This window comes from Podarcis muralis, chromosome 5 (genome assembly GCF_964188315.1).
Source record: "Podarcis muralis chromosome 5, rPodMur119.hap1.1, whole genome shotgun sequence".
In the NCBI taxonomy this organism is placed as follows: Eukaryota; Metazoa; Chordata; class Lepidosauria; order Squamata; family Lacertidae; genus Podarcis; species Podarcis muralis.
This window is the reverse complement of record NC_135659.1, coordinates 62,342,024-62,366,873: the sequence shown is the minus strand read 5'-3', so window position 1 is coordinate 62,366,873 and position 24,850 is coordinate 62,342,024. Positions and strand designations below refer to the sequence as shown.

The window sequence follows — 24,850 nt, the reverse complement described above, 5'->3', positions numbered from 1 at the left end:
TTAGTCACAGAATCATGTGTTGGTAGAGGCCTTGTAGCCTACTGAATCTCTTCTCCTGCTTGATTTAGGAAATCACTAATTACACATTTAAAAACTAAATCAAATGTTTGCAAAGTGATTGATTTCCTTTACCAATGGGGCTGGTAGGAGGCCAAACAAGTCTAGAATAAAATTAACAAAAAAGCCACACAACTTTTTTAGGGAAAGCATGCACTTTATGCTTGATACAGTGTAACTATAATAACTAAGTAGTGCAAATTGTTCAATATATTTAAGCTCTTAGTTTTCACAATGCTATTACTCTGTTCTAGAGAAGTGAACTTTTCAGCTGATCTTTCAATACAATGGTCTGGGTGCACAATCAGCTTTTTGCTTGTCCTCCTGGGATTAGTGGAGATGTTGCTGAGATCATCATATATGAGCCATTTCAGTTAAAAAGGGGGAGAGGACAGGATGTTAGTTTAAAAAGACCCACAGTTTAATTTAAAGACTTTCTGAAGACAATAACTATTGGGGGGGGGAGTTGTTTACAATTACTAAGCCTAAAGGGTAATAAAAAGGCTTTATTGATTATTGATTTCAGTTTCTGAAATTGCCTCTGTTTCACTCCTGTTAATTTTAAAGCACAGGTGAATTAGCATCACAGAAACAAAATGGAATATTCACTGCCATTGTAGATAAAGCTTCACAAAATTTAAACAGCTTCTAGATATCTTTGAGAGAAGTTTAAGTTTGCCTATCTTCACAGAAAGGATGGCAAAAAAATAGTTAGATGACAGTTACTCTGAGCTTAGGGATGCAACTGAACCATATGCCAAAGAAAAGTGTCTAATAAGAGATTGCTTTTCTTCTCTGGCTGTTTCCTTATCTGCACTATTAATGACCTATTTGCTTATTTCAACTAAATTACTGCAGTCTATGCACCTTTTTCCTCCACTCGCAATCTCTGCTGCCAAGGACTGAGATACTACAGTAGCCTTTTATCTATAAACCATCTTGAAGACTTATTGGCACTGTGACCATTACTACTGTTATATTTGCAGGTTTAAAAATTCCATTTCAAATAAGAATCCCATGTGGATATATGGATGATAGTACAGCCCAGTTGACTTATACATAGGGTTTTTAATTTGAATCAGGGCAGGTTGTGTATAGGTACAGCATGGCTTTCAGGTACTGAATGCAAATTCTTAAAAATCTGAGCCCAAGTGGGGAATGAGTATTCTGAGTGTACAAATAACTCCAATAATAATAACAATTCAAATGCAATTTGGAATATAAATTACAGTTACAGATAAAGACAATCTTAATTTAAAAGCAGATAATGTATTTGGGGAGTAGAAAAAATGCTGGTGTTGTATCCTGCATGTAATATGTGTTACAGAAGGATGATGCAAATTGGTCTGTCGGTGACTGGCTCTTTTCCTATCAAGTATTAACAACCTCACAGAATGGGTCAACAAATGACAAAATGCAGAAACAGGACTGATTCCAACACTCCTCCCCTTGTAGCCTCCCCTTCCTCTCCTCCCCTTGTAGCCTCCCCAAACCAGTTCTGAAAGGTTCCCCAACTCCACAAAGATTTTCGGTGGGTGGCTCCAGGGTGAAGAAGATAAGCCTGCTCATGCAATGCTGCATTCCACCCTGAACGAAAATACTCATTGACTTAACTGATTGATCAACATCTGACACAAGTTCACATTAACAATGCCTTTGGCTGGGAGACTTCTTTCAGTCAGAGTAATCTGTTAAATTTGTACTGCTTATAAAATGTGCCTCAGGTATATTTGAAACTGCTGTGAGACTTAACAAGTGTGTGACTGTCAAATAATGTAAGTTTGGAGGTTTAAACTCAGAAGCAAACTTCTCTCTATCTTAACCATTAATACACATCTTCCACCTTTTATTTTCCAGTAATCAGACACTGCTACATCTCATTACATTTTACTGTACAAAACTTCTGAACCTTCAATCAGATTATGCAAATCACCCACCTCCACAATGAACTTTTAATTACTGGCATTTTAACCTTGCCCCAACCTCTTGGAAACTGCACTTGCTTTAAAACAGTTTGTCCTTGAACCAATTGACTAAAATTAAGAGCAGCTTACTCTGAAAGAACAGAGTCACGTGACACCTGAAAGATTTTTATGGCAAAAGTTTTCATGGACTAGAGTGCACTTCATCAGGTGCATTCTTCAGATGAGGAGGACTATAATCCACAAAACCATATGTCACAATAAATTAGGTGTAGTCTTTACGTTACCATGAGACTCTAGTTGTTTTTGCTGCAAGACACTAAAAGAACTACCCTTCGGGGAAATAATGACACTAAAAGGCAAGAAGACCTTTCTACCTCCACAAACAAATGCTAAATTATAAAGATTAGTTCAGTCAATTTTGCATGATGGATGGATGAGGGAAAGGAACCAAGCACATTATACCTAGAGTCCCAACACCAGTTTCTTCGTAGCCTTAGGACAGCACCCACTCTTCTTAGGAGTGTTTTATTGCCACAGACTGCAAGCAAATTTAAGGAGGGCTCCTGGCAAAGACAAAAGACTTCCCAAACACCAAAATCTGGCACTCAGTACATTGAAATTACTACAACAACAACCAATAGATATTAAAATATTGTGCTTTTTGACCATCATTCTTTGATGTATTCACTTGTGGCTAATTAAATGCATAGTTTATTTATCTTTGAAGTGGTTTGCAGCAAACTGTCTGCTAAGTGAGACTGTCCGCATGAGCAGTGGTTTTTGAGTTTTATTACAACAGTGCTATAAAATCCATCTGTTACATAGTGCGTAACTTCACTGAACAAAACAAATGTGCTGACCTATCAAAAGTGATGTAACAAGCACCACATTCTAGCTGAAACAACTTGATAAAACAATCATAGCCCTTAAAATGCTTATGTTTTGATTGGGGGGGGGGGTTGTTTATACAAGATTTAGTGTTCAATAAAAATCCATTTCTTTTCTCTCTCTTTTTCCAAGACCTCTGCGCATTCTGTCATCTTTTTATATTTCAAGGATATAATTAAAAACACAGCATATGTACTCTGGGAATATGTAATTCTCTATTAGCTGACCAATTTTGGTAGCACAGTACATAGAGGTATATTGGCATTTGAGTCAGACATTAGATTAGCTCGTAGTTTGTTGGCTACCCCAACAACTGGGGGTAATCTGGAACCTATCCCTGGGAAAGAGCTCGTATAATGAGCAATCCGTTTGCCTGATGTTTTATCCATGCAGGGTGGCTTAGGTACTCGTTTACAAATCCAAGGATGTTTCAAAGCTTGGGTAGGAGTCATCCGTGCAGAAGGATCCCAATTAAGACATTCTTTCAGGAATTCTATAAACACGGGGTCATCACAGCCTTTTAATGCTGTGACCCAATCCTTGTTGCCTGGAGCACCACGCATTTTCCCCCTACGTGATCTGCTGCCATTAAGAGTCATTTTCCCATCTGCCTGTGTCGTTACAGTGCAGTAACGAGGATGGCCTTTTGAATTGATGAAGTTTTTGGCTCGCTTGGATTGGTCTAGCAGCTTCTGTGGGGGCATTCCAAGGAGCTCCATCATACAAGCTAGCTGATCGCCTTCATCCTCCCCAGGAAAGAGAGGGTAACCAGTCAACAGTTCCACAAGAATACAGCCAAAACTCCACATATCTATGGGCATCCCATAACGGCTTCCCAAAATGACTTCTGGGGCTCTGTAGAATCGAGACTGTATGTAAGTGTAGACTCTTTGGTGCTCAAAACAGCTGGATCCAAAATCAATCACTTTGATTCCACTCCGCCCTTGTTGTTTTAGAAGAATATTTTCAGGTTTCAAGTCACAATGTATGATTTTGTTTTTATAAAGAGCCTCCAAACATTGCAGTATAGAGTGGGCAAACTTTCGTACCAGCTGCACACTGAAGCCTTGAAATTTGTTTCTTTTGATCAGCTCATAGAGATTCATACTCAGGAGTTCAAAGGTCATACATATGTGATTCCTAAAGGTAAAACTCTCCAGCATGTGAATAACATTCATGCCACCAGTTTTATCCTGTTTTTTGAGATGCTCCAAGATCCGTATTTCTTCTGCTGCTTGCCGATGAAACCTCTTTTCGTTACGTACCATCTTTAAGGCCAAATGCTGGTGGTGTTTGTGGTCATAAACTTTAGCTACTTGGCCAAAACTGCCTTTTCCAATTATTTTTAGTACTTCATATCGGTAGGCAAGATGGTCGTGAGGCACGTGAATGTAGCTGCCTTGTTCATCATCATATCCACCATTGTTTGGGCCTCCAATGACTCCTTGCCTTTTCTTTGCATTTGCACCCACAAAATAAATTTCAGGAAAGTTCAATATTTCTTGCTGCTCATAGGCTGACAACTGCTGTTTGTATTGCTTCAGTGCTTGTTCTGGGGGCTGACTTCCGGTTTTGTGTGCTTTTGTCAAGCTGCCACTATTTTTGTTGGTACTTATGCTATCAATGCTTTTATCTTTTGCTGGAGTTGGAAAAGACCTCTCAGAGGCATTTATTCCTGAAGACTGGAGAGTACTGCTCCTTCTGTTGCCAGAGTCTTCAAATAACTGCTCCACTTTGACTTGGCTCCCTGTCAGAGGATGGTCCTTCATTGTGATTGGGTTAGTAGTTACCTATTAGGATGAAACAAAGCAAATCTTTAGTTTCAGTTCTCATTTTAACAATGGGGAAGCAAAGAAGCAATGAGACAAGCTTTTCAGATGGCGCATTTACAAAAAAACGTATTCTGATCTAGTTCAGAAGCAACCGATCGCACTAGCATGCACAAGAGCAGCTACGCAACACCTACTGTTCAACCCGACATGTGGGCAGGTGCTGAAAGTTTAGCATTAAACCAGGGGTCACCAATGTGTTGCTCATGGGCACACAAGTCCACAGAGCTTTTCCTGGTGTCTGCAGGGACCCACCCCACCCCCACTTAAATTGGTCTTGAAGCAGCATTCCATTATAGTCAACATAATAGGTTGCAGTGAGTGCTCGGGTTCTGCTATGCAAATAGTGCCCGTGACAGTTTCCCCACTTTTTAATGTGCTCATAGGCCCAGGTTGGCAACCCCTGGTGTAAGCCAAGCCATAGCTGAAATATGCATATTTGCCATCTTAGAACCACAGGAAGCCAACTACAAGGATGAAAAAATACAAAACACCACAAATAGGCACACAGAGGGGATGCAAAGCAGTAGCAGGTTATGATAGAAGCCTTTTCCAAGGGCAAATGGAATGGCGGCCAGGGCAATAGGTGAATTCTAATTTTGTTACCAAGGGCTCCGTGCTACTCTCATATGTCTATCCACAGTTCTCATCTACTTTATTTGAAGCTGTATAGCAAGGCAGAACTGAACACATTTTGCATCTGTCCTAGAAAGGAACTTTTGCTATCCTCTGCCAATAAGGGACTAAATATTTTCCGCAGTGAAAAGAGCAAACTGAAATTGGCAAGAAAACATAATAAAGGAGTTTCTCATTTCTACAAGATTTCAGTGTAATATACGAAGGTAGACCTAAAATTATATCCAAGGAGAAAGGCAACAGACGCACTTAAAGTTCATACTGCTTTTAGTTCTGCTCTGCACGGAAGTTACAAGCTGCTGTGTTATATTGTACAACAATTGTGGAAAGTGCAGAAACATCTGCTTTCCATTCTAGCCTTTGATCTCAAAATAAAGATAGCCAATCCTTGAAACTGAAAATAGAACTTCCATTTCAGTAAAAATGTACACATGTCTGAAGATAACTGGTGAGTGATGCTATCCATTTCCTGTATAGCAAGTTACTGTCTATCATCCCAACATAGCAGCAAAATAACAACTCGTGGAAAATAACTTGCATATCTTTCCGCTGAAATGCCAATACACAGTTTACCCCATTGGCTCAGAAAAAGACAAGTTTTAAGAGATAAAGCTCTCTGGTTCTTCCTGATTACTACTTAACTGCTATATCTGCCTGGAAAATGTAGACAGTACATTTTGAGACACACACCTTTCCAGGAACTCATAGAAAATATGATCCAGAGAATTAGCATTTTAGTAACACATTCTTCGCTGGGCTTATGGCTGAACTGCAGAGAAAGAATGACAGACAGTGTAAAATTCTGAATAAGAAGGCCACTTGCAGCAAATAATTCAAAATGACACTAATTCTCTGTAACTCAGTAAGAAATCCAGGTTTTAGGGGAAACTCCATTTTCAGAAATGTCTGCTTTCCAATCCAACGCTTGCCTGAGGAATTACAGACAGATTCTTCTCTTCATTTTACAGTAAAGTTAAGGAGCCAAAATGAGAAAAGCAAACTGGAATTGAATCTTAGTGAGCTGCAATTTTGTACAACATACAGTGTTTATCTGCAACCTAAAAGGTCACACCTTGAAATAAAAAGGTAAACAAGTATAGCATTTAAAAACTGGTACTTGCTATGGATTAACTCACAATAACAAAGAGGCACATGTCTGAAAAGACATTCTGCTATCAGATCTGGCATGTGACAAGCACAAAAAGGCGAAAGTTTAAAGCTGCATGGTGCCACAGACTGGACTATTTCAGACTTTTCCCTCTGACCAATAAATGAGGAAGATTCTTGGACCCATCTGACCCAAGGATGGTGGGAATGTGCCTAAAAACTATAGTACTTGGAAGCTGGCAATGAATGAGTTCAGCTTTTGTGTTTTGTAAACCCAAGTTTCCAGCTTTCATGCTCCAAAATATAAAACTTGCCAAGGGTCAGAGAAGCATTATTTTAATGGCTCAAAAAACCGAACAGGATCTGTAGAGAGGAATTTAATATAGAGTGATAACCACTTTTCCAGAAACAGAAACATATTTACGTGGCACAGAAATGCCGCCTCTTCCTACAAACCCAACCTCAGCACCTAACTTCCTTTCCGTGATCAAAATCCCATATTTTGCAAACATCAGAGAACCATGATCAAGTTAGTTTTTCACAACTATTTCCCCAAAGCATGTAAATGGACATATATGTTTGAGGTGAATTCCCTGCTACATCCTTCTTCATATCGGCTATCTATGTTGCCTAGGAAAGCCTCCTCCCTTTCAAAAGAAAGCAAACTCCCAGCCACTGACCACCTGATTCCATGACATCGCTCTTTCCCCATTCTCTGCTCTGAAAGAAATGCATGGTATGACTAAGCCTCATACCTCCTAGGGCAGTATTTTGTTTCACAACACATTCTCTGTTTTGACAGTGATCCTACAAGGAAATAAACTGAGGTCATGCTGATAAGAAGAAAGTTAGAAAACTATTTGGGTTTGGTTTGATTGGTTTTTAAGAACCGAGGACTAATGATTAGTCTTTTGTATGAACACAGAAACAACACACGCACACAGGCTTGCAACAAACTCCCACAGGAAGATATTAGCTTGAGAAAGCTCTACCTCTCATTTCTCTGCACTGCTCTGAGTATGGACCTGGGCCTCCCGACATCAAGCAACCATTTAACGCACTAAAATTCAAACAGCTATGCCACTCTTTGCCCAATTCCCATTACTCATTTCCTGCTGGTGGGGAAAATGAGAAAGGAAATAACAAAGAATTTCAACTTCTATAAAGTATTAATATCCTTTTAACATTCATCCATTTCGTAGCACAGTGCCCTACAGGTAACCTTTCTCCTCTCTCCTGAACAAGCTACAGTAAAAAGCACGTCTGCTTTCTGTTGTTTTCAGAACTGTCAAAAAGGCATCCAAACACAACAGTGGAGCTCAAGGGCCTCTTAAAACACACATTTTAAGACTGTAATTAGCAGCCAGATTAGCCCTCTGCTTAACTGCTACGATCTCATCTACTGGACCACAATTATTACAAAAAGTAACCAGTAACAAGAGGGATGCGGGTGGCGCTGTGGGTAAAACCTCAGCGCCTAGGACTTGCCGATCGTCAGGTCGGCGGTTCAAATCCCTGCGGCGGGATGAGCTCCCGTCGTTCGGTCCCAGCGCCTGCCAACCTAGCAGTTCGAAAGCACCCCCGGGTGCAAGTAGATAAATAGGGACCGCTTACTAACGGGAAGGTAAACGGCGTTTCCGTGTGCTGTGCTGGCTCGCCAGATGCAGCTTTTCATGCTGGCCAGGTGACCCAGAAGTGTCTTGGGACAGCCCTGGCCCCCGGCCTCTTAAGTGAGATAGGCACACAACCCCAGAGTCGGACACGACTGGCCCGTACGGGCAGGGGTACCTTTACCTTTACCTAACCAGTAACAATCCAGAAGATCTAGAAAAATACTTTCAATATATTGCAAAATGTAGAACAGGAAAGTATGTTTCAGGTTTCAGAAAAAGTCCAATGTTCTATTATGAAAAGTCTGAAAACAGACACACACATTACATGCACTGTGTACTCTGAATTAGGATAGGCATTTTCCAAAACAAAATCTATTTTGACAAACTTGTCAAATATGAGACAACATTGAAGGAAAGGGGTGCAGGGACTAAATGGTCCCCATCATACACTGTCAATGAAACAAAATATCAAAATTTAACTATGATAACTTTTAAACAATGCTTTGTTTAAGATTACTTGGGAAGTACAGTGGTACCTCTACTTACTTTCACCTTCAGGATATGTGCGTGGGAAACCCAGAAGTATTTTTCCGGGTTTCGCCCCGCGCACATGCACAGAAGAACTAAACTGCATGCATGCACCTCCAGATATGAACACCTCAGGATTCGACTGGAGCTCCGGAACAGATCCCGTGTGCAACATCGGGGTGGCGAACCTCCATTCTGTTGGCCCAATTAGTTGTGCCAAGCCATTTTGGGTAAGCCATGTCCACCTATCCTGTGACTGTACAACACTGTGTACGGTATTCCAAGTGCAGTTGCACCACAGATTTGTATAACAGCATTATGATACTTGCAGTTTTATTTTCAATTCATTTTCTAAGCATTCCTAACACGTCACCTTTTTCACAGCTGCTGCAAACTGGGTTGACATCTTCACTGAGCTCTCCACTACGCCAAGGTAGTGCTCAGTCACTTCTAGTTCTGACCCCATGAGCATGTATATGGTGTACATCACTTCACACTTTTTTAAACATTTAATTGCATTTGCCATTTTATTGCCAATTTACACAGTATTTTGGAGCTCTTCACAGTTCCTTATTGTTTTAACCACCTGGAATAATTTGGTATCATAAGCTTACTTGGCTCCATCACTGCTCAATCCTAATTCTAAATCATTTATGAACCAATTAAAAAGCACAATACTGATCCTGGGGGTACTCTACTTGCTACATCTTGCCATTGGAGAACTGTCCATTTATTCCTGCCCTCTGCTCCCTGTTTTTTAACCAGTTACTGATCCACAAGAGGGCCTCTTTTCTTATTCCATGACTGCTAAGCTCGGTCAGGAGTCTTTGGTGAGGCACTTCCAGAACGACATACAACTGTATCCCATAGTATTAATTTATTTAAGATTAACTCTCGATAAAAGAGAAGAGTTTGAATTTTAGGGCAAAATACTCTTTCCCCCAGACTCCACAGTAGCTGTACTTAAAGTTCATTGACATTTCCCCTTAAATTCGAGTCCACAATTCTGCAAAATTAATGCTATTCTAATCATGTAAATATTTTGTGAGCATTTCCATGCAGTAAACTTCCTTCACACCAATACATTTAAATAATATAGATTTTTCAGCTTGCAAGATGTATCAGTTATGCCATATTTTTAGCGGCCTTAAGCCATGGCACATTGAAACAAAGTCATATGGTCTCAGATACACTTGTGACCACTTATATTGCTGTTGTATCCGTGTAACTTAAATGGGATCAATTCTTAAACCAACAGTTGGAGACATACAACAGCAGCATAAAAACTGTGTGTGTCCACAGGCACAGAAATATGGTAAGCCTGTTTGAGCACTCCTTCTAGAGGGAAAAGATGGGTAAATCATCCTATAACAAAATCTGACTCCCCAATACAAAATGGAAGAGAGAATGGGCAGAAGAGCAGAAACAGTGTCATGGTTCACAGCATAGAGTTCCAGAATACAAAAGAAGTGGGCCCTACTAGGGGATGGCAGAAACATGGTCACTCACCTTTTGCATGTCTTACCTGCAACAGGCATGTCAGATACAAAAGTGAGGGAGTAGGTAGAACTAGAACATACATGGCACACTCTACTAAGCAGATGATAACCCAGCCACAGGAGACAGGAGGATGCATTGCATCAGCCCTATTCGGCTTGCTTAGAGACCAACCATGGTTTGTTTTAAAACAGGATCCTTGGTTTGTACAAAATGCTAAGCCAAGATTCTTTACTAGCAAAAACAAACTTGGTGTCAGGAGGAGGGAGAGTGCATGAGCTCAATGCTTTACTTGGGCTTGGAGAGGTTTGTGCATGTAGCACTAGAATATAGTTTAGTGTTCCATGTGACTGTGGTCACTGTGTCCTTCCTGAGCTACTGTGTATACCAGGGCAAAGAGGGTACATGCGGAAAAGGGTCCTATCACAGTGAGCATGCTTACATGATAAAGCTTCAATTCTCATTTCTATATAGGGCTTGGAATGGCTCACATATAACCTTGAAGAGTCACTTAGACAATACTGAACTAGATGGTCTGAGTATGATGCAGCTTTCTGAGCCCTAACCCAGCAGAATAGCATACATTTCACAGGCAGGAGCTTCAAGATGCAATCTTCCTCTGGAAAACAGTGCAGTGTCAGAGGAGTGTTGCATGAGTCAATTGCCTGGCTTTCAGATGACGTAGGTTGCCTTTTGTATCACTGGTCCCATCTAGTCAAACATCCCTCATGCTTGTTTGCCCAGGTCTGCTCATTATCTCCTCCACCTCCAAACTGCCTGTCTCACTGATCACGGTGGCAGTGACCAGGCTGCCTGTGACTGCAGAGGAGGCTGCCAGTGTGGTGCAGTGGTTAGGAGCGGTGGACTTGTAATCTGGTGAATTTGCTTCCCTGCTCCTCCATGTGCAGCTTCTGGGTGACCTTGGGCTAGTCACACTTCTTTGAAGTCTCTCAGCCTCACTCACCTCACAGAGTGTTTGTTGTGGAGGAGGAAGGGAAAGGAGATTGTTAGCCGCTTTGAGACTCCTTAAAGGTAAAGGTACCCCTGCCCGTACGGGCCAGTCTTGACAGACTCTAGGGTTGTGCACTCATCTCACTCTGTAGGCCGGGAGCCAGCGCTGTCCGCAGACACTTCCGGGTCACGTGGCCAGTGTGACAAGCTGCATCTGGCGAGCCAGCGCAGCACACGGAACGCCGTTTACCTTCCCGCTGGTAAGCGGTCCCTATTTATCTACTTGCACCCGAAGGTGCTTTTGAACTGCTAGGTTGGCAGGCGCTGGGACCGAACGACGGGAGCGCACCCCGCCGCGGGGATTCGAACCGCTGACCTTTCGATCAGCAAGTCCTAGGCGCTGAGGCTTTTACCCACAGCGCCACCCGCGTCCCTTGAGACTCTTTGGGTAGTGATAAAGCGGGATATCAAATCCAAACTCCTCCTCTTCTTCTTTTACCCTCACTGGAGGTAAAATGGCAAGCGGGTGGAAATGTTGCATCTCTTCAGACCTGATAGCAAAGAATTCCCCGAAGACCCTTTCATTTAAAGTCCCTTCCTGAGGCTGGCAGAGGACAGAACATACTCTGGGGTGTGGAAATGATCCCAACCTGCTCACCTCCAGTAACAAACAAATTGACAGCTATAACAAAAGGCAAGCATTTTACTAAACAGCATCCCAGACACATGGATGGGGTTGGCAGACTTTTATGAAAGTTGTAGAAGACAACAGGATAGCAGGTGGTTTACTCTGCAGTGCCATCCGTCACCAGAGTGTGCAACTGTCCATAATGCAACTTATGTACTGGAAAAAGTGAAAGTTGGCAACCCCACAGAGAAACAGCCAGAATCATACAGGTTACTGAGGCCGGTAATGCTGAAGGCTTCACTTGGTCTGCAATGGTGCTGGGAGTAAGGAAGAAGCTACAGCTTCTGTTCAAGGTCAGACGATGGAGTGCCGGGGGGGGGGGGTGCACACAGACAGTAGAGAACAATGGTCAGCAACTGCAGCACATAGTTCCTGGACCACAATGCTCACCTGGTGTTTTTGATCAAGTGTGTGTAAGAGAGTGCTGTCTCCCTTCACCCAACCCCCAATGGGGAGTGGATTGCAATCACCAAGACAATACTTACCTATCTCTTGTAGGAAGTTGCAGTGTTTTGTTCTACTCCATGCCCCCAACTGCAAAAGGGATCGTGAGTGTTTGGCAAGCAATGGTTAGAGTGCAGTTCCTGCCATTCATCAACAGAGATCTTACCTTCATGTGGGGGTTCATGGCCACTGGCCTCCCCCTCCCTTACTGAATGTACTTACCTCTCCTGTGTGGGTGGCAATGCTACTAGCTGTGGAGGGAGGAAGAATGGTTAGCCAATACGCAGTAAACAATACTGAAGTGGGGTGGCTGGGAATGAGGGGGGCACTATGAGGCATGGTACCCTTTCCACACTTAATTGTGTGGCGTGTGTGCATCCCTAGGTATAGTGGCAGAAACAACATGCATCTTGCTGTTTTTGTGTGGAGACTAGAGAGAGAGTACCTATAGGGGCTGCAAGAAGGTGTTAGCAACCTGCTCTTCCTAGAGGTGTCCTGATGAGGCTGTTTGTGTAAAATGCCTTCTCCATACCTCCCATTACTAAAGTTCTCCCTTGCATGTTCCAAGTATTTCTAACAAAGCCCCATGCTCTCATCGGAGCTATAGCACCTGTCAGGATTTATATACTGCTGTAGGTATGATGTAATTGAGTGCAGCGTTAACTGCATCCTATGTCTGTGGAGCTGTGGCCAGAGCAGGAGGGTTATAGTGTGTTTCAACTCTCCACTGAGTTGAATGGGCTCACCATTTTTATGTCAGTGTAACTGACGTAGGCGCCAGGAGCAGAGTCAGAGAGTTTATGATTCAGACGGCTCCTTTCCAACATATCCTACACTGCCTTTATTGGTCCCTGCACCTGCAGGATGTCACACCACAACAGAAGTAAAGCTGGTTAATTTGTGATATTATGCCAACATAACCCTGATGTTAGTACAATGTTGCCAGTACAGATAATTCATGCCAAATTCTATGGTGCTCCAGCTGGCATAAGTGTGCTTAGACTGCGGGATGTCAGAAGCCACTTTCCTATAGTTTGGCTTGGCTTAACTGGAAAGCAAAGAACTCCCTTTCTCCCCATTGGAACCATCCATCAACACATTTCACACCTGGTTAGAATTCCAAATCCTGTTGTTCAGGTTTGGTAGTCTGACTTCCCTGAGACAGCTGGGATGTAAAGAACCCTCTCTCCAGTAGAATGGCCAGCTGGATAATGATCAGATGACTTTTGGCAGACTGACCCACATTACAATTTTAACTACAAGTTCCATTTCCAATCAGATGACTTCAGAGTAACCTGTCACCCTGCTTCCAACACTTCCTCTTGCAAGAGCTGGACTACATAGTTTACTTAGCCCATAGACTAGCTGTTAGCAGCCAAGAGAAATGAGTGACAACACATGTGGTGTGTTGTTCAGATCAGCTTTTTGAATACTCCCAATATAGGTTAGCCTTGGAAGACTGCTTGTTCTCTTAATATTGCGCTATTTACTTCTGAGTAACCATGCTCAGGACTGTCTGTAAGTACAATAGGATTAACTCCTTAGAGCACTAAGATTGCATTATTAGAAGATAAGGGTTATTCCAGTTTATTGTAGACTCAGTGCTGCTTGTGCACATAGGTTTCTCAAGAATGTCCATACAAATTTGTCAGCATCAAAACACCAGTTCATAGTAGTACAATTAATCTGGATTTCCCTCACTGTGAAAAATCCAGTAAGCAAAAATTGCCTTATTATACATTAGCGGTCATCACTGGTATGGAAGCTAGTTGCATTTTTGTGTGTGGGTTGGGGGCAATTTGTCATGTGTATGATGTTTCAGTGGGTGGCCCCTTCTGTTTGCGCCTCACCTAATCACAACCTAGCCAGTTTTTGTTTCAGGCAGACCCTAATGCCAAACAAAAACATTTATTTCCACTGACTGCCACATGCTGAAGGCATGCACAGTTCAGGAATTATTCTCTGTAGACCTCCACCCAGTAACTTTGGTGGATTATTATAATTGCAATGCATATATCAGACTTTTTAATTATTTTTAAAAAGTAACATGGCAGTTGTGCACAAGACCTCTAACACTCTTTGCACAAAAACTATACAAAGTCAGGAAAATGGCACTTTTATGCAAGAGCTGACTACTATTTTTATTTTTAATGGAAACAGATATTGTTCCCCACAAAATAATACAAGCCTTCATTTTGCTCATTGTGAAACATGAGAACTAAAGCTAGTAACATTTGGTCTTACACTGTTGTGCACTTCCTGGAAGTTTTGTTTTTACTGCATGTGCGCATGGTGCAGAAAAGAACCTTGCACACATGCTCAGAATGGAGAAGTATTTAAAGGGTTGAGGGGAAAGGCAAACAAAAAGCAAACAAAAAAATCCCATAAAAACCCATGGTATGAACCTTTAGTTAACTGAATACATTCAGGAATGTTTACCTTACATAAAATTTAAAGCAGATGCTGGTTGCATACATTGGACTTTTTTTATTTCCTCCCTAAACCTCATTGATAATATGAATAACATTTAAGCTATTTAAATATTCCTCACTTTCACTTGGGTCAATAAGGCAAATGCATTTATATATTTAAATATAATTTTTAGTTATACTTTTTAAAGAAGCAACTACATATGGCAGCTCACAAAGATTTCAGAAACAGGATATTGAAATTACAGAATTATCAATGGACATTTCCCAAGAAGCAAGTCCCACTAATTTCAAATGGGCTTATTCCCACATAAGTGTACAGAGGACTGTACTTCAAAAAGCAAGAAATCCATGACTGAAAGGGTTTATAAGAAAACATAGCATAAATAATCTGAACAGGCACATGGGTGTTTGATTATTTTTTTAAAAGGGCACAAAATTCAATGATGGTCTAGAAAAACAGTATTCGCTTTTATATGCATTCATAAATGATTTGAATATGTGTGTATGCACACACATACACACACTTGCAAAGACGGGGAGGGCAAAAAGTATTGTTAGGTGTCACAAGCTGACAAACACGTTTATAACAGTCATGATCTGACCCAATGCATTTGCTTTCACATCTCTATGTCACATTCTAATCCATTTACTCCCCTCTGGCTTTTAGCCACAAGTTTCCAATAAGCAATCATGGCATGATAGAATGCTAAAACTGTACATGCCAGTTTCTTCTCTCAGTGATCAGACTATGCAGGGAATCTTTGGTTTCACTCAGAATAGAATTCCCCTGTTGCTGGAAAGTATTTACACATCATCTTACAGTTAAGATCATTGCCACAGCTGGATATAATTGATGCAACCCAAATGAGCCACTTCAGCCAGCTTCCAAAGAAATACAACTCTGATTAAAACATCTATCATGTCTATAAAAATAGAATTCAAGTAACAGGGAATAGTGGTGTTCCAAAAAGAAATAGGGTTCCTTACTTACTGGGAGCATATGAAGAAATAAAAATAACACCCATAATACATAAACACAAAAGTACTATTTCAGCCCTATAAATGCCTAGTTGCATTTAAAAGTTAAAGTATATTCAGATACACACAGGTGCAGTCCTAGTACTCCTGTGCCAAGTATAAATGCAACAAACATGGCTCCCCAGATAACACAGCAGACTTCTGCACCTATAGTGTGATCTCTCTCACTTCTGACCAACAAAGATAGCACAAACACAATTATCAGTTCTACTACCTATGGCTTGCTTCTTCACCAATCAGATTTTACTTCTGTCTTATCCTAGAGAAAGGTGATTTATTTAACAGTTCGAAGAATAAAGTCACAGAAGAGCTGCTCTTGCAACTCTTACTCTGATGTAAGCTGGAAGAGAATGAATTCAATAATAATATTTTGAGACCTCTGGGTATAGGGCAGTATAGAAATTCAATAAATAAATAAATAGTTTATTTCTAACTTTATATATTGATGTTTCCCCTGAGGAATACAAATGGATGTCTAGAACAAGCTTGTAAATTTAGAAGACAGCTTTTAAACATATTTTTTGTCACTGCAGAAAGGACCAGAGAACCTCTAAAGTGCTAGGTGTACTGTCTGCACAGAGATAGGCAGGTTTTTGGCACTTCTTAATTCAGCTCTCTTGTCAAGAGATGTTAAAGGTGCTCTCTGTTCCCTTACCTGGGCATGCCTGTTGTTGTCACCAGGCCCTCTCCCACATCATGAGCACCTCCTGGGGCTATGCTACAATAGGGGAGGGGGAAAGAGAAGCAGTAAGGCAGGCAGAGCAGCAGTGGGGTGACTACCCCCAGAAAACTGAGTTGCAAGACTGTACTTGTTAAGACAGGAATGAGTTACTGACTAATAAAACACACATACATTAGTATCATGAGTTGCATCCAGTTATTAAGTAACATTCTAGATCATGCTAAACAGCATATCCTATGGCCTGGAATAAAAATCAGTAAGAACAAAACGACCTTCCTCATGGATACAGCTGTATTAATGTTTTGCAACCCTGGAGACAGAATCCAAGATTCCTGAAATTACTTACATTAGGTCTCCCCAGTGACGGAAGTCCAGAAGGGGTGCATTCTTCGTTTGTAGGATCTGTATATCTAATCTGATCTATTCTCATGTAGGAATCGTACAAGCCATCTCCAAACCTGGCTGGAAATAACAAGATGGTCAGTAAAAACTAACACCAATTCATACAAACGTTAATTTTAATTTATTTTTCAGTAAGCCACTTAAGTTTGCACAGGATGAAAAAAGGAAACAAAAAAGCAGCAACTATAACACAGCTAAAAACCGGTTTCTTAAGGCTAGATCAGATATTGGAAACCTGTGGTCCTCAACGTGTTTTAGGACTCCATAGCTCATTGTCCCCAGCCTGATCTGAAGGGCCACAGGTTCCACATCACTAGGCTAAATGTTCACTAGCTTTAGGATTTGTTTATGGATCAAGCTCTCAAACCAGGTCCATTTATCACAAGTATCAAGACAATCTTAAAATCTTTTAGCTAGCAATGTGTTTTAAAGAAAATTATCTGAGAGGAGTACACAATTCTGTAACATCTTTATTTAAAGGTTGCAAAATAAGCCAATAAATAGATAAAATTCCTTCTAAAGTAAATGAAAGTGCAAATTGTTGCACAGCACTTATGAATCAATGTCTGCTTAATGTGACAGAGAATAATAGTTCCAGAAATACAAATTACTACACAAATCAATATGTGTATTGGGTCACAAACACAGTTGTCTACAAATATTATATTGCTATGTAACTGTAAAAACACCACCTTCAATATTATTTACACTAAGGCTGAAATCGGTAGAGCTTGCTTCCAAGCAAACATGCAAAAGAATGAGCTGTAAATATTACCTTAATTTTCTACATTTTTGTTTTAAACTGATCTCCAGTTAGAAGTTATATTCCAACCAGTTATCCTTGGTCTATGCAAATGATTATATTTTCATGTGAATGTTGCATTTATTGTCATTCCACGCCCCCCCCCCCAATAAATCCCACAGACCAGAGTTTGATACTGACATATATGCATAGCTATAAAACAGTACAGTGGTACCTCGGGTTAAGTACTTAATTCGTTCTGGAGGTCCGTTCTTAACCTGAAACTGTTCTTAACCTGCAGCACCACTTTAATTAATGGGGTCTCCCGCTGCTGCCGCACCGCCGGAATACGACTTCTGTTCTCAACCTGAAGCAAAGTTCTTAACCTGAGGTAATCTTTCTGGGTTAGCGGAGTCTGTAACCTGAAGTGTATGTAAACCGAGGTACCACTGTATTCTATTCCTGAAGATGCTAATTTAACAAATGTGTTCTACAGACACAGTGAAACAGAAAAATCAATGGTGTGAAGGAAAAGAAATAGGTTCTTCACCCCGCCTTACTTGATCACTAAAAAAATTGCCTTTCTTTTAAAACTTGGATTGCAAAACTAACAAACAAAATAGTTACATGAGGAGCACTGCTGATCTGAACAAATGAATGCTCCTTGTCCTAATTGAAAACAGTTAAAAAGAAGTCAACTAAGTTGCCAACGGAAAAATGTCAAAATAAAAATTCTTCCTTATGCAGAATTTGGCAGTGACTTGAAGGAATCTGGCCTGCCTGCGTCTAAGTCTCTTAAAGTCATAAAGCGTATTTTGGATATGCGTTTACACACAAAGTGCTCTGAAACATGAGACCATTTCAGATCCATACTGATCAACCTTCCCCTTGCGTTAAACTCGCCCAGACCTAACAAAGCAATTGTTACAGAACCTTAGAAAGAAAGAAATCGACGTCGTTTCCTATGGTAAAGCACAATCCTCCCAACTCAGGCCAGCTTGTCCGTTAAAATCAGACGCCGGCTGCTTTGTCCCGACTGGCATTTTAAACCTCTCGTGCAATGGGGAGTTTTCCCCTGGTCTCCTGGGGAACCCGTCCCGACACGCTTCCCAAGACTCCATCCGCATTTTTCTCTTTCTCTCGACTCCATCCACCACCACCACCCCAGCGAAAACACGCAGGGCCGAATCCACTGCTAGTCCTACTCAAGAGCAGACCCATTGAAAACAAGGAGCATGGCTAACCCAGGCCCATTATTTCCGAAGGGTCTACCCTTGAGTACAACTTAGTCGGATGCAACCCACAAGCTCCGATTGCAATCGTGTGCATGTTTACTTGACGGCCAATCCCGCAACGAGGCTTAACCCACAACAGGACCGGGCTTTTAGCATTTTTGCCGACGGTGCTTTCTCCGTCGCGACCCCTGCAAAAACAAAAAAACACCCGGCCGGCCCTTCGCTTCAAAACAAGCTTGCCGCAACCTCATGCCTCCCTCTTTCTCTCCCACCATCCCTCTCTCTGAGAGTGCTAGATTCCCCCCGCCATCCCCCTCCACAATATGCCCCCCGCTGCATTATACTGCGGATCCAGATCACCTAAAACGGATGAGTTATCCTTTAAACTCCTCGCAATCGATCTAACGGAAGGGCGCAGGGTGGAAAAGGGAGCAACAAAGAAGTGGATTTCACACACTCGCACGCACACACAGGGCAGGACGCGGGATCGCTTGGAAGACTCTTTTTCCTTCGTAAAGCAACGCAACAGCCTCCCCTCCCAATGTAGGCGGTCGGGGGCCCCCACCTCAATATCCCCGTTGCACAAAACGGGGGTGGACGAGGCAGGCGCAACGTGGCCTCTCTCCGAGGAAGCGGGGCCAGCGCGGCATGTGCGTTCGGCTGCATATGCAATAATACAGATCGATACTTCGCCTCTCTTCTTGTGCTCTTCCGCGAGAAGCCCCACGGGACCCCCCTCTCCGAGTCTTCGAATGGCCCAAAGGCCCTCTCGCCTCGAGGAGTGGAGGGATCCATTCCAAATCGGGGGGGGGGGGGTTAGGAATAAGATCCGAGGTAGAGCCCCAGGGAGCCCCATCCAACCTCCCCGCCCGGGAGGGGCCGTTATTACCTGCAGTGAGGGGACCCTCCGGCTTCCTGCTCAGCAGCATCATGGCGGTAGCGGGGTGGAAGCCCGCGGGCCCTGCGCCCCATCACCCTAGCCAGGCCCACACTCCGGCTCGCGCTGCCTGCCTGCCTGCCTCGCTCGCTCCCTCGCTCGCCTCTTTCTCCTCTGAGGCTGTAGCACGGCGGGCGGGGCCGCGGCAGTGCTCAGGGCGCGGTTGCTAAGGGAACGTCTGCTTGGCCCTCTATGCGCTTGCGCGGTGAGAGGAGGCGGCGAGCGAGGACAAGAGAAAGGAAACGGGAGGGCGCCGAGGGGGGAAAGGGGATGAGTGGGGAGAGAGAAGGCGGCGGAGGGGGGGGGGGTTGCTTGCAGGCGGCTTTGTAAATAAAATCATTTGAGGGAATTTGAGCGACCCAATGTGTGCGTGTGTGTTTTAGGGCCACGCCTTAGGAACCTTGCCGGGACCTCAAAAAGAGCCTCGTCTGTAGCGAAGCCACGTCGAATGCAAATAACAACAACACAGAGCCTTGTGGCACCTTGAAGACTAACACGTTCATTATGGCATGAGCTTTCGTGGACTTTCGCTGTGGCTGGCGCTTATTGCAGCATGGGCTGCCCTAACAGTTATTATGCCGCAAGCTCTTGGTCTGACCCAAGAGTTCTTCTAAACAAAGCTGCCAGATCTTGTTAAGGTGTCAGCACCACCACAAGACGCTTACAACGCATGGGTATACGTCTTCACTCATAAGTCTTCCAAGAAACCGTGGTTTTGTTATTTTAAGGAGGAAAACCATAGCTCAGTGGTATAAAGCAACTGCTTTGCAGGTAGACAGTCAGTCCCAAGGGCAACACTCACACAACTTAACACTCAGCATCTCCAGGTCAGGCTGGGAGACCCCTGCCTAACATTCTGAAAAGCCACTTGCCAATCACGGTAAACAATACTGAGCTAGATGGACAAGTGATCTGGCTTGATAAAAGGCAGCTTCCCCTGCTCCAGTTTTATCTTTCTGCCTACTAAACAGTTCTGTGTAACTCCCAAGCTTGAATACTTTCAGCAACAGGCCAAGTGTTATATCCACCGTGACACTAGAAGATCCAAAACACATTCAAGCTGACAAACCAGTTAAAACTAGGCTACAGTTCTTTCCAGTGTAATTGTATGCCCATTTGAGTTTGGTGGGTCTAAACCAGAGAGCCTAGGGCTTGCTGATCAGAAGGTTGGCAGTTCAAATCCATGCGACGGGGTGAGCTCCCATTGCTCGGTCCCAGCTCCTGCCTACCTAGCAGTTCGAAAGCACATCAAAAAGTGCAAGTAGCTAAATAGGTACCGCTCTGACGGGAAGGTAAACGGCGTTTCTGTGCGCTGCTCTGGTTCACCAAAAGCAGCTTAGTCATGCTGGCCACATGACCCGGAAGCTGTACGCCGGCTCCTTCGAACAATAAAGCGAGATGAGCGCCACAACCCCAGAATCATCTGCGACTGGACCTAACAGTCAGGGGTACCTTTACCTTTACCTCCACCAAAGTGTGTGTAGGATTTCAGCATTAAGCTGTGTTTTAAATAAGCTTTGGTTAGGAACTTGTAACAGAGGATTGTTTTTGTTGAGTGGAATATACAATGCCTGACAAATTGGGCTCCCGATTATCTAGGGCAAGGGTGGGGAAGCTCAGACGCAGTGGCCAAAATGTGGTTCTTGGATCTCTCCCTAGGCCCTCCCTGTGTTCTTGAACTCTGATATTGCCTGTTGCTTGTCTGGATGGAGGAGAGAGGGGGATGTGTGTAGATACTAGCCTACTGTACAAATGCAAAATGTACATGTATTGCTTCAACAGTGAGGCAAGGCGGGGTGACTGCCTCAGGCAGCAGGATCCACAGAGGCAGCAGATCCTGATGTAGATCCTTATCCCCCCCACCTTGGGGTTCTGATTTAGCTCTTCACTCACCCCTTCTTCCTTGGCAGGGAGGGGAACACTATATTGTGGTTCACTTCAGATGCCCAGATGTCTTGGACTGGCCTTGGTTCTACGCATTTTTGCTGGCAGGTTGGTGGAAAGGGAATGCAGCACAACATGGGACATACATTATGTCAAACAAAAAGTGTCAGGTGCCCCACCCCGTTCCCCATAAATCCTGTCTTTTGATATAAAGTTGACATTGCTTGATATGGATTTCATATAAATTTGATATAGCTTGATATACTTGTTAATATAAGTGATGTCCTACAGGATGACAATGGTGGGTCATACACTCCCTCAATGCAACCTGCTGTCCCAAGGTGTACTGCACAATGCTGTCACCAGTACTGAAGATTGAACTGCCCATCTAGACAGGGGCACCATCTTGTTCTTCACCTCAGGCATCAATATGTCTTGTGTCAGCCCTGCAGGAACACCCACACATATTTTGCACCTCATTCCAGTTGGTAGGCATCAGGATTCTAATATTTGTTTTGTTTTTATTTAACCGCATTTGTACACCACTATATTGTAGAAGCTACTAACATGAGTTTGACCAAACTACCGGAGGCAGTGTAGAAACCTCAAACCAGCTTACATAAAATATATAATATACATTGAAATTATTGATAAAAGTAAGAAGTTAAAAGCAAGCTGACCTACAAAAAATAAAAATAAAGCAAGCAGTTAAAAATATATGGATAGTTCAGTTGCTTAGAGTGTGGTGCTAATAATGCCAAGGTTGCAGGTTCAATCCTTAGCGTCCCTTCCAACTCTACGATTCTATTATTATAAAATAAAATTACATATTAAAATACATTCCAACTTTACATTACAGGTTGGGCCCAAACAAAAAAATATTTAGCAAGCACGGAAAACATTACAGCAGAACAAAATAGATTGCAACACCTGAAGTCTGTCCACCTGTTTATAGGTTTACACATTACAAGTTGTCTTTAAGTTATGCCTATGCCAATCAAAATAAAACATAATGTATTGAATACTATCTGTGTGCAGCCAAGAAAAGGTTTTGGGAGGTTTTGTGTGGAGCTTCGGTGCTTGGTTATAATGAGAGCTTGGGATGCAGAGAAAATTGTTTGCTGACACCCTGCTACCATATATAAAATTCGATTTTGTACTAAGAATGAAAAATATTGACATAACTTCAACCAAACTGCAGATAAACAAATGTTGTGTTCAATATGCCTTCCTTTCTCTTGATCCCTAAAGTGAGTTTTTATCCATCCTTCAGTTCTTAGAATCTTTCTTTCTTTTTAGCTGAAAACTCCAATTGACCGCCTCACAGTTGAAAATGATACCTTTTGTTGACTATTCTTGCATCTTTAGACAACACTCTCATTAGCACTAATAAGTGTGTATCAGAGTTTAATTTGAAATGTTACCCTCCTTATATGAAAGGGTTTATGAATAAGGCTTTATATAACTATCCCATGATCAAATATTTGGGTTTTGTTTTCAAGGATATCAAATAATTTTGCAAAAGCAATGCTGAGAGCCATCTGGTGCTATTAACAGGGATCACAGCCTTCCTCATGTCTCTGGGGCATATGTGCTGTACCATGCCATTTTCCTTAAGAGAAGCAAAGGTCACAATAAATATTTGCTGCCTCCCAACCCCAATCACATTTTAGTTGTTTAGCAGGTTTGCCATTTATTGTATTCTAATTGCTTTCTATGCTTTGTAGTCTCACAGGGAATGGTCCATTAAAAAAAATATTGTGTAGATTCATGTCAAAACCACATTTTCCCTCCACATGAATTATTCCAGACCAGCTGTGCTCTATCTTGGAATATGGAGGCAAGTCAGTCAGGTTGTCCCTTGAGATGCACGGCTGAGGTTTGCATTTCGGTTACCTCTCAAAAATAATTAAGAATGCATATCTGACACAAGTTGTGAAATAGCTTTTTCCTACAATAGTAGAAAAATGAAGAACCAAAAAGTCTAATACTGGTATTGCCTCAATATGGATTTTGGACCTCATAAAGCCTGTATTGGCTATTTGTTGGCCAATTCATGACAGATTCTCATATCGTCAGTGTAAAGAAAAGCAAAAAAAACTATGCCATGTAGACTACAGTGAAGTATTTTTGGAATTCTCCATGAAGCTCATTGGGTGACTTTGGGCCATAAAATGAAATGAGGAAGGGGATTGTGTATACTACTTTGAACACATGGGCGTGCTTAGTTTGTTTGTTATTGTTAGTTTGTTAACGTTAATATCATTTTGTGGATTATGACTGCTGTAATGCTTTATGAATTTTATTACTTATCTTGCGGCTGTGCTGTTTAGCCTGGTTTTTAAGTTGTTTTTTTAATGGTGCTTTATAGAAGGTTGTTGTTTTACTGAAGATTTGTTAATTATTTTATATGATTTATGTTGTAATTGTGATGTTCTACTATGTTCTTAGGGATGCGGGTGGCGCTGTGGATTAAACCACAGAGCCTAGGACTTGCCGATCAGAAGGTCGGCAGTTCGAATCCCTGTGAGGGGGTGAGCTCCCGTTGCTCGGTCCCTGCTCCTGCCAACCTAGCAGTTTGAAAGCACATCAAAGTGCAAGTAGATAAATAGGTACCGCTCCAGTGGTAAGGTAAATGGCGTTTCCGTGCGCGGCTCTGGTTCGCCAGAAGCGGCTTAGTCATGCTGGCCACATGACCCGGAAGCTGTACACCAGCTCCCTCGGCCAATAAAGTGAGATGAGCACCACAACCCCAGAGTCGGTCACGACTGGACCTAATGGTCAGGGGTCCCTTTACCTTTACTATGTTCTTATTTATTGTACGTAAGCCGCTTTGTGACGCATGTGAGTAAAAAGTGACATAGAAATAATAAATGAATGAAAATGAAATGAAGATGGGATATAAACAAACAAGTGGTATAATTAATCCAGCCTTCCTCAACCTGATGCCCTCCAGATGTTGTTGAACTGCAAACTTACTGCAGATCAAGTTAGATGGCCTGTGTTCAGGAATGGTGGGGGCTGTAGTCCCATGTCGAAGGCAGCAGGTTAGAAAAGCTCAGTTTCTTCTCTGCTCAAGATTATTTTGAAGAAGGCTGTCCAACTTTGTTCCTTACACAGGAGTTATTGGTGAGATGTGATTTTCAATTCACGTTATATTACACTGAGGCGAACATACAACAAGCACATTGTAGGCATATTTGCTTCTATTTTTGCTTCCTTTCTTTATGTAGAAAGAATCCGGTATGCAAAGATTTTATACAAATTCAGTCTATGGATATATATATATATATATATATTTGCTTTCGTAGATTTTCACGGGTATAGGTATGCAG

The 24,850-nt window shown here is 42.2% G+C and overlaps 2 protein-coding genes across 7 annotated transcripts in view; one reads left to right on the top strand and one right to left on the bottom strand.

Annotated features, from left to right (window-relative positions):
* Positions 1-24,850, top strand: part of EIF2D (eukaryotic translation initiation factor 2D) — a 103,169-nt gene that overhangs the window by 51,684 nt on the left and 26,635 nt on the right. The window lies entirely within an intron of this gene.
* DYRK3 (dual specificity tyrosine phosphorylation regulated kinase 3) lies at positions 1,106-19,756 on the bottom strand. Of its 6 annotated transcripts, XM_028734377.2 has the most exons (4): positions 16,662-16,777; positions 16,289-16,351; positions 6,026-6,104; positions 1,106-4,660 (listed from the first exon to the last, which is right to left on the bottom strand). In XM_028734377.2, exon 4 carries the CDS (start codon positions 4,637-4,639, stop codon positions 3,089-3,091), a length of 1,551 nt encoding a protein of 516 aa, XP_028590210.2. In that variant the 5' UTR covers positions 4,640-4,660; positions 6,026-6,104; positions 16,289-16,351; positions 16,662-16,777; the 3' UTR covers positions 1,106-3,088. The 6 variants fall into 6 exon arrangements, with proteins under 6 accessions (XP_028590210.2, XP_028590207.2, XP_028590214.2 ...); XM_028734374.2 differs by lacking the exons at positions 6,026-6,104; positions 16,289-16,351 and adding an exon at positions 19,584-19,756; XM_028734381.2 differs by lacking the exons at positions 6,026-6,104; positions 16,289-16,351 and adding an exon at positions 19,584-19,754 and having other exon boundaries at positions 16,662-16,773.